The sequence below is a fragment of the Accipiter gentilis genome, chromosome 6 (assembly GCF_929443795.1).
Source record: "Accipiter gentilis chromosome 6, bAccGen1.1, whole genome shotgun sequence".
Taxonomy (NCBI): domain Eukaryota; kingdom Metazoa; phylum Chordata; class Aves; order Accipitriformes; family Accipitridae; genus Astur; species Astur gentilis.
The window spans coordinates 13,298,901-13,310,998 of NC_064885.1; the positions used below are offsets into that span (position 1 = coordinate 13,298,901).

Genomic DNA, 12,098 nt, shown 5'->3' on the forward strand with positions numbered 1-12,098 from the left:
GGGTGCATACAAAGGGAAATGGAGGATGCTTGAGTAAGTAAGGGAGGGACTGGAGAAGATCTGTTTATCCAAGGAGGACAACAGAGGGGTTTCAAGAGAGCAAAATGAGGGGAATGGAGACGATATGAAAGCAGCTGGATAGGAATGGAGAGCATCTGAGAGTGCTTGGAAGTGAACAGAATGAGTCTGAGGGGATCTACAAGCTGTCCCAGAAGGGAACAGAGGGAATTTGAAAGCATGTGGAGAGGCATGGTTTGGATGTAAGGCACACAGAAAGGATGGGGGGGACTGGGGGGTGGAGATCTGAGCATGCATGGATGGGAACTGTGGGGTTCCAAGGCACAGGTGGGGGAGCAGAGAGGATCTACAAGCACTCAAAAAGGAATGGGGGGCAACCGAGGGTCCACAAAGGGGAACAGAGGGAGCATAAGCTTGCATACAGAAGAATGGAAGGGACCACAGTGACATGTGGAGGAATAGAGAGTTCGTTGAGGGGATCTGAATGCACACAGAATTGAATTAATGGTTTTGATGTGCCCTCTGATGCTCCCCAGGGTCTTTTATTTGCCCTCTGGTGCAATGGAGAGGCTTCCGTTTGGTCCTCTTGTCCCTTAAGAATTACTCCATTTACCCTGTGGGGAATGCACCTTCGGGCGCCTCTGATTTCCCTCCTGTACACCTCAGACTCCTCCGTTGGCCTTCTGGTGCCACCTAGAGTCCCCCATTTTCTTTGCAGTGCATCCCAGTGTCCTACATCTGCTTTCATTTTCATGCAAGAGCACTCCGTATGCCTTCAGGTACTCCCCAAGCCCTCCACTCCCTTCTCATACACCCTGCTTCCCTTTGCAAATCCTGTCACCCGGGAGACCCCGGCAGGGTTCCTGGGCAGCAGGGACCTCTTTGTGCAGGATGCTCAGTAGAAAGTCGGGATAAGACTCCAGTCTGGAGATAGTGATAGTCCATTGCCTGCTGGGGCCACAGACCCAGCATGTTTGCAGAGATAGGGAAGGTCCGAGGTCAAGCCTGGAGGCCAAGTCAGCAGGTCCCATCAGGGGCAGAACTGGAGGAATGAGACTGGGCATAGACATAGCTGCTGCACAGCTGCCATGTAGCCAGTGGTAAAGGCAGCTCTCCAGGGGAAGGAGGAACAGGCCATCACGTCTAGATTTTTTCATGATAGCCCTTTTCAGTGACGGAGCTGACTTCGGACACGGCCAGCTACACTTCTTAACTCAGTGAACTACACTTTCAGAAGGGGGAAAAGGACTCAAGGGTGCTGGCATCGTCCTGCCTCCACAAGCAGTAACATGGGAATCTCTGGAACTGTCCATGCAGAGCCCTGTGGTAGGGGAAGCAAACCCTGATGGCTCCTAGGGCCGGCCCCTGCCTTGGGATCTGGGTCTTCCCTTCCTACAGGGAAGCACAAGGATCCCAAGTGCCAGTTAAAGACAGGTTTGTGCTTCCATAACTAGGGCCAAAGGATAGACTCTCTGGGAGCCCAAGTGTCATGGTTACTCTAAGGTCTCTTGGATTATGGCCCCACCATGTGTTCTCCCATCTGTAACAGTCACAGTGTTTGGGATGGGTTGGGTAAGGGTCTGGGTGCTCTCAACAAATTCAGAGGCCACAAACCGATGGGAGGCTCTTGATTCAACTAGAGAATTGTTTTGGAAGGTGTGCCCATCCAGGAGGGTGAGGGTAGAGAGTAGTGTGATGTGGGACCTTAGTAAGTGTGGTCTGACCAGCCCCTCTTTGCTGCCATTGAAGTAAGATGTTTTCTGGCACTGGGGAAACAAGGAGTCTGCTGAGGCAGGTGGCAATGTGATGGCCTCTCTTGCCATCTCATTGGGATGTGATGGCAAGATGTGAAAGGACCTCTTGAGATCACCTGGTCCAACCCCCTCCTCAAGAAAGGTCAGTTACAGCAGGCCACCAAGGAAAGTGTCCAGTTGGGTTTTGAATATCCCCAAGGATGCCAGTGTTTGGTCACCCTCACAGTGAAAAAGTGTTTTCTCATGTTCAAATGGAACTGCCTGTATGTCAATTTGTGCCCATTGCCTCTTGTCCTGGCACTGGGCACCACTGGAAAGAACCTGGCTCCCACTTCTTCATTCCGTGCCTTCAGGTATTTATATATATTGATAAGACCCCTCTCTGACCCTTCTCTTCACAGGCTGAACAGTCCCATCTCTCTCAGCCTTTCCTCAAAGGGGAAATGCTCCAGCCCCTTAATCATCTTCATGGCCCTCTGAGGGGAGGATGCAGGATCCCCTTGATCTTGGCTTTTTTCTGGTGGCTGTTCTTGTCTGTCTCAGGGAGGGCAGAGCATGGTTCCACCAGCCTATCTCTTTCTCAGACTCCCTGATGCTCCTTAACCTTTCTGCTTCCTCTCATAGCTCTGCCACCAGGCTGAGCAGATCACCCACTCCGTCACACCTCACACAGCTGTTCTCACTACTGCCATCCTTATCAGTGAAAGGCTGTGGCACACCCTGCAGCCTCAGGCCTGGACGGCTGTATGTTTTCGTGGGAGCTCTGTCTGGGTTGCCACATACATTCTGGTGAATGCAGAGGACATGGCTTTCTGCCAGGTGGATACCATAGCTAAGCTCATTCTGAGAGGGTGGTGACCACCAATGGGACTCACCTCTTGAGCTGGTAGGGTGATGATGCCCTTCCTGTGCTCACTTCTGCACAAACTGCCCCACAAACTGCTGTGCCACACCCTGGCTGACATGCCACACTGTTTGCCGGCTCTGTTTGCAGTGCTCCTGGCTGCTAGTCTGCTTTTTATAGGTGCGGGGGCGGCCGCGGTTGCTCTGGCAATGCCTAGGCCTCAACAGCATCTCTCATGAGACCTGTTGGCTGCCGGCTGGTCTCTCCACTGCCGTGGCATTTCCCTGCCTCAGGAAACCACCCTGTAGTGGTGGGTTGACCCTGGCTGGATGCCAGGTGCCCACCAAAGCCGTTCTATCACTCCCCCTCCTCAGCTGGACAGGGGAGAGAAAATATAACAAAGGGCTCATGGGTCGAGATAAGGACAGGAGAGATCACAAAACAGACTTGACTTGGGGAAAATTAACTCAATTTATTACCAATCAACCAGAGTAGGTAATGAGAAATAAAACCAAACCTCAGAACACCTTCCCTCCACCCCTCCCTTCTTCCCGGGCACAACTTCACTCCCAGATTCTCTACTTACCCCCCCACCCAGCAGCACAGGGGGACAGGGAATGGGGTTTACAGTCAGTTCATCACACATTATTTTCTGCCACTCCTTCCTCCTCAGGGGCAGGACTCATCACACTCTTCCCCTGCTCCAGCATGGGGTCCCTCCCACGGGAGACAGTCCTCCACGAACTTCTCCAACGTGGGTCCTTCCCACGGGCTGCAGTTCTTCACAAACTGCTCCAGCATGCGTCCCTTCCATGGGGTGCAGTCCTTCAGGAGCACACTGCTCCAGTGTGGGTCCCCCACAGGGTCACGAGTCCTGCCAGAAAACCTGCTCCATGGGCTCCTCTCTCCACAGATCTGCAGGTCCTGCCAGGAGCCTGCTCCAGTGTGGGGTTCCCACAGAGTCACAGCCTCCTTCGGGCACACACCTGCTCCAGCGTGGGGTCCTCCACGGGCTGCAGGTGGAGATCTGCTCCACCGTGGACCTCCATGGACTGCAGGGGGACAGCCTGCCTCACCATAGTCTTCACCACAGGCTGCAGGGGAATCTCTGCTCCAGCGCCTGGAGCATCTCCTCCTCCTCCTTCTTCACTGACCTTGGTGTCTGCAGGGTTGTTTCTCTTACACATTCTCACTTCTCTCTCTGGCTGCCGTTTCTGTGTGCCCTGCAGCTTTTTTTCCTTCTTAAATATGTTATAACAGAGGTGCTACTACTATCGCTGATTGGCTCAGCCTTGGCTGGCGGCAGGTCCGTCTTAGAGCCAGCTGGTATTGGCTCTGTTGGACATAGGGGAAGCTTTCAGCAGCTTCTCACTGAAGCCACCCTGTAACCCCCCTGCTACCAAAACCTTGCCACACAAATCCAATACACCTGTGCACCAAGATCTGCCACTCTGCTGTGGACTGGGCCAGCTCTTGGGCAGCTTGCTTCAGCAGGTGAGTATGGAGGTATTCATGGGATGGGATATGGAGGAATGAAAAGGAGAAGCCTTGCATAGGTTTCAAAGAAGGGGATTTGGGAACTGCAAGAGACTGGACTGGGGGTGCTGACAGGACAGAATTATCAGGGGTGAAGGCAAGGAATTAGACATCTAAATAGAGGGGATTTGGGGACACCAAATAATGTGACTGGCAGGGACTGAAGGTAGAGGATTTGGTGAGACCAAAATGAGGGGCTGGGAGCCCCTTCTCCAGCCCACACACCCCAGGGGACCCATGTGTCTGGGTATCCCCACTCCTCAAGAGGGGACCCAGGCATCTGGGACCTGCCTAGGAACTCCACTGTCCGCTGGGGACCCAGGCACCCGACTCTGCCTAGGAACCCTTCTGTTGCCTGGAGACCTGGGTGCCTGGGCTCCTCCTAGGAACCCTACTGTTCCCTGGGGATCCAGGCATCTGGGTGCTATGCTTTGGGGCCATGGGGTGGTGGTGGGTACCCCTGTTGCTGGTGCTGGCCCCCTGGCTCCCTGGAAACCCAGGCATCCAGGCAGAGGTACCTGGCTTGTGGCACTGGGTGGCCCTGGTGTCCTGGCTCCCTGGGGTGCACCCCTGCCTGCTCTGCTTTGGGTCCCCCATTCAGCGGTCACAGCTCTGCCGTGACATTACTGGGGCCTCCCTCAAGGACCCCCGACATCAACGCTGCCTTGAGGCCCTTGTCCAGGCTGCTGTGCCACTTGCTTCTGTCACTGTGGGTGCGTCATGGGACCCAAGGGACACCCAACCCAACAAGGACCCTGCCCATGGACCCCCATCCTGACTGGCACATCCAACCCACCAGAGACCTCCATCCCAAGCGGGACCCCCCCACTGAATAGGACCCCAGAGCCCTCTGAGGTTCCCCACTTCAACTAAGGCCCTCACACTGACACTGGCGAGGATCCTGGGAAGTTGGGGACCCCTTTCCTAAACAGGAACCCCAGGGACCCACCCCAGACAAGCACCCTAGGGACTGCCAACCATGCCCAACCTGGAATCCAGGGACCTCTGGGGATGCCAACCCTGCCTGGAACCCTGAGAGTCACCCAACCCTGACCAGGTACATGCTGGGGACTCCCTGGGAACCCCTGGCCCTACCTAGGACCTCAGGAAACCCCACAGATACCTGTCCCTTCCCAGTATCCCTAAACCCTGATCAGGACTCCAAGAACCCCTGGAAACCACCAGCCCTTACTGGACCCTCCCATCCCTGAACCTCCAACCCCAACCCTGTACTGGTCCCAGTGCCCCTGTACTGGTCCTAGGGTCGGGGCAGCATGAGGCACTTCGGGAGATCATCGTGAATGCCCTGCATTTTCTGAAGAAGCAGAGGGACATGAGTGAGCAGGGGAAATGGGACATGTGAGGGGGTAGGGCCAGGACATGGGGTATGGGGGATGGGACATGGAGGCCTTGAATGGGAGGGTGTGGTGAATTATAGGATATATGGAGGTCTGAGGGTTGTAAGGGGATATTTGGGGAATCCTAAGGGTATATGGGCTTCAAGGTATACAGCTTCTGGGGGTTTTTGAGGGGGTATTTGGGAATATATGGGACTCTAGGATGGCTATATGGGGTCTAGGTGAGTCGTACAGGGGATCTGTGGGGTCTGGGGAGGGTTTATGGGGATCGGGGGAGGGCACATTGTCTCACCTGGACATCTGGGACACCCCAGAGCCCTTTGAGGTGTCTCTGCAGGAAGCCATCAACATAATCTGGGTGAAGCTGAGCCAGCTAGAGGAAGGTATGGGGCCAGTGGGGACACCCACCCAGGAGTCCCACCTTGGGGAACCTTTGGGACCCCCACTCAAGGGACTGTCACAGAGATGCCCACACTGGACACCTACATCCCAGGGACCCCCACTCTGGGCACCCCCATCCTGGAGAAACCCCCAGGGACCCCATCCGGGCTAGACAAGGGCTGAGCCCTGACAGCTCATCACATGGATGTGGATTCCCAATGATCCCCAGTCTAATACTGCTTCCTCCCCACCAGCTCCAGCCTGTGTCCCCCCCTGTGGTGAGTGCCCATCCCTCTGTCTTGCAACCCTCTATCCCCTAGTACATCTCCCATCCTCCTGGGACAAGCAAGTCCCTCCCTCCCAGGGTACCAGCCAGCCGCCCGCATCTTCCAGTGTGCTACCTGCCGCTTCGTGGACTGCCAGTTTCCCTTGGACTGCCCAGGTATGAGGCCATGGTAGACCGAGGCATCCAGGCTGGGCTAAGCCCCACCCTGGAACTGGATGCCTCCAGGGCTCTGGGGCCAACTTTCATTTCCCACATACGGGCACGTCTGCTTGGCCTACCATGAGTGCACAAGAGTGTGCCAAGGTGCGTGCTTACCCATCCCCACTGCGAGCACACAAGCACATGCAGTTGCACAGCAGCACAATCATTTCTGTAAGTGCGTCAGCAGATGTGAACTCACATGCCTGTTAACGCTTCCAGTGCAGGACATGTGGGTCCACATGGATGAAGCCATCACACTGCACTGCGATGTGCCCTTTGCCACCCCCGCCGACCTGCCCATTACCTGGATGTTTGCCAAGGATGTGAGTTGCACATGCACGTGCAAGGGTGTACAGAGACATTCATGGGAGGACTGGGCATGGGTAGCAATGCCTGCAAGCACACAGTTGTGCACTTGTGAGGACTATCAATAGATACTGGTATTGCTTATACAGTAGATAATGTGTGGTATAAGTAGCATGTGTGTAAGCATGCACAGAATGCAAGTAAGTGCTCACACATGTGAAAGGTGCATGCAAGCAAGGAGCCAGGTCACTCCTGTGTTTGCAGATTCATGTGCACACGTGTGTGAAGGAAATGACTTTTGCATAGGCCCTGCTTGTGCATCCCTGTGGGCACAAGCACATACATAAGGTGCATGCACATGCATGAGCAAAGGGTACAAGAATCATGAAGGGAGCATGACGATCATGTGCAGGACATGGGCGCCTTTGCATACACGTGTATGCCATTTCATGTACCTGGTGGACCAGGCTGCACTGATGTGTTTCTCCACACCCCAGCTGCGCACACAGGATCTGGCGCTGTTTGAGGAGCTGCAGGGGAGTGCAGAGGGACCTCTCAGTCTGACCCTCCAGGACCCCATTCCAGGAACCATCGCCTGTCGCCTGGGGGTCCTTTCTGAGCCCTTGGTCCGCAAGTACTTCTACCTCAACGGTGCGCCCAGACACCTGAGTGCCCTGGGGGCAGTGAGCAGTGTGGGGTGGAGCAGGACCCCAGACACCTGGGTCCATGGGACAGGGGGTGAATGGGGGTGTAAGCTGGGTGCCAGGACACCTGGGTCCATGGTGGACAGGTGAAGTGGAGCAGGTGTTTCCTGATGCCTGGCTCCTCTGGGGAAGTAGGGCACATGGGGTGGAGCAGGGACACCCAGATGCCTGGGATCCTGGGGCAGTGAGGTCTGTGGCTGGAACAGGTCTTGCAGGGACACCTGCTCCCTGGGGAGCAGTACCCCATGACCCGAGGTGCCTGGGTCCTCACAGTGTCAGGGCGAAGTGTGGAGGCAGAGCAGGGACTCCAGGCTCGGTTCAAGGCTGTGCTGCACTGGCCCCACAGCAGGACCACCCTGCACCACATGGCATCGCTGGGGCTGGGGCTGGCACTTGGCTCCATGGCACTCATGCTGCTGCTGCTGTGAGTTGTCCTGATGTGGTAAACCTTAACCTCAAAACCCCTATGCTTCTGGGGCTCCCCACAGACCAGCATGGGACTCCCAAACCCTCCTACACCCTCAGTCCCTCAGGATTCCCTACAAATGTGAGGGGACCCAGATGTCCAATGAGGGCCATAGACTGCCAGGACTCCTAAACTCACAGTTTAGAGTCCTATTTCCCCCTGGGACTCCCACTGTTCTCTGGCCCATTCTGGGACCCCCACCTTGCACCCAGGGCCACTCCAGGCTGTCTTGCTTCCCCCAGATTCCCTAACCGCCCCTGAGACGCTACTACTTTCCCCAGAACCCCCACTGTCCCTTTGGGGGCCCCAGTTACAGTCAGTTGACCCAGTTGCCCCTAGGGTCCCCTACTTTCACTCTTAGACCCATCAGCTGCTTCCAGGATGCCCCAACTGTCCCTTGGGCCCCCCAGATGCCCCATGATTCCCCCCTCCCTGGGATGGGGATATACGATTTCCTGCCCTCTCCTCCTCTTTCTCCATTCCTCCTTCTGCCTCCCAGGGCCACCTGGCAATGTCGGAGCCTCCCAGACCGCAGTGACCCCTGGACATCCCACAGACCTGGACAACAGGGTCCCCCAGGGGATTCCAAATGCCTGGATTCACCCTAGGGGGGAGCTTGACACATAGATCCACCCCTGAGGACCAAAATTTCTGCAAATGCTTTTCTTGCATTGGGGTGGCATGTGCAAATGGGAACAGTCTAAAAATAGAACCACACAGTTCTAAAAATCTGGATTATGCTGGAGATAGAGATCTGGAAGTTTTGGGCTTGCATACAGAAAAACTTGGTACTTGGCAGCGCATAAACAGTCCAAAATATAGTTCTGACACTCCTGACCCTGCATTTCAACAGCTAGCACTAAGGGAAGGTCAGACTGCTACCTGTAGGAAAGCTTTCTCTTGATACTGATGTATCAAATGTCATGGGCACTACAAATGCCAAGTTACTTTCTCCTCTGATTATTTGCCTAAAAGCATTTTATCACATATTTACTTTTATACCACTGTATAACCCAGTTGACTTCAATTTGGTAATTTGGATAAATTGCTGCTACAGATTTTGTAGACATGTCTGTAACAAAATGGCCAAACAGTAGAGGAAGAATGCTATAGGATTCCTTGAAGAAGAGGTTAAAAAACCCAAACAAGCCCTTAAGACTGTGATCACGGTATCTCCAGTGCTCTATGTTGCCTTCAAATGTACCTAGACTTATGTTAGAAAAAACAGCTACCAGAAAACATGAAAAAAACCAGCTGCAAACACAGTACACACAGAGTATGCCCATATCCCATTGGTGTATTCAGTCCCACGCAATTGGTAAAACATTTCCATCACCTAGGCTGACATTCCAATTGTATTTAAATCTGCAGTGCTGTCAGTACTGGTTGTGGTTGAGGAGCCTGAGCTGCAATCTCTGGGCCGAAGACTCGGCCTGGGCTCCCTCATCCCCCAGAGGCCAATCCTGATCTGAGCAAGAACATTCTCCTCTTGCAGTCATCTGGTAACACAACAGAGCTACCGTGTGCTCATCCTGGAGGCTGCAGCTCACATTTCTCATCCAAATAATAGTTTCCCATTAGGAACACACTGTGTTTTTGTGATCCCTGCCTATTTCCTCTGCTGCTAAGCAGTGGACTGTGAGGGTGTGGGGGGGTGGGAATCACATTCCTTTCAGACACAGGTTTCCCTCAGGCAGATGGCTGTGTGAAGCAAAGGGAAGGGGATGAAGCTCTTCCCATGCTGAATGCTGAGGACAGGAGCATACACAACTGGCAAAGGAGGGAAACAGAAGGATGCAGCCACCAGGCATGGGCTCTCCCTTCCTCTCAGACCTCTCGGGCTCTTTTCTTGTCTCTGCCTCAGACCACAGCGAGTGCTGAAGGGGCTCAGAACAACATGGAGCAGCCAAGGGCAGAAAGGGAGCTGGTTTGCTGCAGTCCCACAGTGGAGGGCTTTCTCCATGGTCATTTGCTACATGGTGACGTGACCGTGTCCTTCAGGACCCTGGTTCCTTATTGGATGCTCTGGAGCTGTTTGGGGGGTGTGCTCAGCTGGAGGACAGCAGCTCAAGGCAGCTTTGCTGGAGCTCTAGCACAGAAGCCGTCAGCTGCCAAGCACAAAATCCAGTTGCTGAGACTGTCCAAAGGGACTGACCCCAGGGGAATGAGCCCTTATGGCCCACTGCAGGTTGGGGTTGACTGAGGGTCTCAATGGTGAGATGGCCAGAGTGGACCCTTCCCAGAGATTGAGGCAGTTCTCAGGTTATCACTTTGGAGAGGAGGCTGGCAGTGCATCAGAGAGTGTACCAGCATCCTCAGAGTTGATGGGCCATTTCTCTGCATCATCCACCTTGCCTCTCCAAGCAGAGGAACCCATGCAAGTGGGGGCCACCAGCCCACACTCCGTACCTCAAAAGCAAAAAAGTAGCTGGAGACAGGGGACATGTTTTTATTATATAAGTTTATATTATGTTTTTCTTACATATTTCCTGCAAACAAGCAAGAAATCAAGCAAAAGTAGCAGCAGTTCCTGAGTAAACTCAGACATATAAAGGAAGTGTTCAAGAGATGGAAGCAGGGTATGATGGCTGATGGAATACAGAGATGCTGTCCAATCATTCAGGGATGGGGTTGGGCAAGCCAAGGCTGGCCTGGAGTTGAATCTGGCCAGGGTTGTGGAGGGAAGCAAGAAAGATTTCTACAAGTACATAAACAAAAGGAATACTAGGGAAAATACAGGCCTGCTGCTGAATTCCTGTTCAGGGGCCCTGATGACACAGGACTTGGAAAAGGCCAAGATACTCAATGACTTCTTCACTTCTACCTTTTCTGGGAAGGCCAGCCTTCAGGGATGCCAGGCTCAAGAGATCAGTGAGAAAGTCTGAAGCAGGTATGACATACTTTTGGTGGAAGAGGATCAGGCTAGGCAATACTTAAGCAAACTGGACATACAGAAGTCCATGGACCCTGATGGAATGCACCCACAAGTGCTGAGGGAGGTGGCTGATGTCATTGCAAGGCCACTCTCAATAATCTTTGATCAATCCTGGCAACTGGGAGAAGTGCCTGAAGACTGAAGGAAAGTAAATGTCATTCCTAGCTTCAAGAGCAAGAAGGAGGACACAGGGAACCACAGGCTGGTCAGCCTCACCTTGATACATGGGAAGGTGATGAAGCAGCTAGTCCTTGAAACCATTTCCAGGCACATGAAAGACAAAGATAGGGATCTGGAGTAGTCGGCATGGATTTACAAGGGGGAAACCATATTTAAGTAACCTGATAGCCACCTACAATGAGGGACTAGCATGATGGATGAGGGGAAAGCAGTGGATATTGTTTAGCTTGATTTTAGTAAGCTTTTGACATTGTGTCTCAAAATATCCTAACAAACTGGCAAAATATGGCTTAGATAAGTGAACAGGGAGGTGGACTGAAAACCAGCTGAATGGACAGGCACAAAGAGTGCTGATTAGTGGCAAAAGTCCAGCTGGACACCAGTGACCAGTGGTGTACTCAGGAGTCAATCCTAGTGCCATCCAGCTGCAACATAGGTCTGCGAAAAAGGACATGGAGATCCTGGTGGGCACGAAACTGACCATCAGCCACCAGTCTATGGTCATGGTAAAGAATGCCAACAGCATCCTGGGCTGCATTATGAGGAGTATTGCTGGCAGGTCAAGGGAGGTGATCCTTTCTTTCCCTTTGTTCAGCACTGGTGAGGCCATACCTGGAGTCCAGTTCTGGGTTCCCTGGTGTGAGAGAGACATGAACAGAGAAAGAGAGTGGCTTAAAGCAAAGGAGTGAATGGAGGCAAGTCCATGGTCAAAGCAGCAGGCAAACCCCCTCCTTGCCCGCCTTGCCTTCCCAGGTGCCTCTATACAAGAGGTATGAGGCTCTGGATGTGGAAGGCCAGTCAATGGATGATGTGGATGACGGTCCATCTACACCAGAGGTGCTGCCAAGGTCAGACAGGCCTACCCCCCCTGTATCACTGCCACCTCCATGGGGAAGAAAAGACAGGTTATATTGTAGGTGACTCCTTCTAAAAGGAACTGAGGGTCAAACAGACCCTCCTCTTAGGGAAGTCTGCTGCCTCCCTGGGACCTGGGTGAAGGACATCACTAGGAAACTTACTAGCCTGATACAGCCCTCGGACTATTAACTGTTACTGCTCTTCCATGTGGATGGTGACAAAGCCACAACACATAGTCCAAGGGCAATCAAAAGAGACTTCAGGGCCTTGG

The 12,098-nt window shown here is 53.5% G+C and overlaps 1 protein-coding gene across 1 annotated transcript; it reads left to right on the forward strand.

The window, feature by feature from the left end:
* Positions 1-4,591: 4,591 nt before the first annotated feature.
* Positions 4,592-7,816, forward strand: SPACA6 (sperm acrosome associated 6). Its single transcript, XM_049802458.1, has 8 exons — positions 4,592-4,865; positions 5,415-5,489; positions 5,825-5,893; positions 6,146-6,169; positions 6,256-6,333; positions 6,598-6,701; positions 7,182-7,335; positions 7,662-7,816. The coding sequence occupies exons 1-8, from the start codon at positions 4,592-4,594 to the stop codon at positions 7,814-7,816; spliced, it is 933 nt and encodes a 310-aa protein (XP_049658415.1).
* Positions 7,817-12,098: the final 4,282 nt, after the last annotated feature.

Excerpts from the sequence above, each read along its gene's own strand:
- SPACA6 (XM_049802458.1), top strand. The coding sequence starts at position 4,592 with ATGGGGTGGTGGTGGGTACCCCTGTTGCTGGTGCTGGCCCCCTGGCTC. Across the intron at positions 5,490-5,824 it reads GAAGAAGCAGAGGGACATGA|AGCCCTTTGAGGTGTCTCTG; the intron begins GTGAGCAGGGGA and ends GGGACACCCCAG. Across the intron at positions 6,170-6,255 it reads AGCCTGTGTCCCCCCCTGTG|GGTACCAGCCAGCCGCCCGC; the intron begins GTGAGTGCCCAT and ends CCTCCCTCCCAG.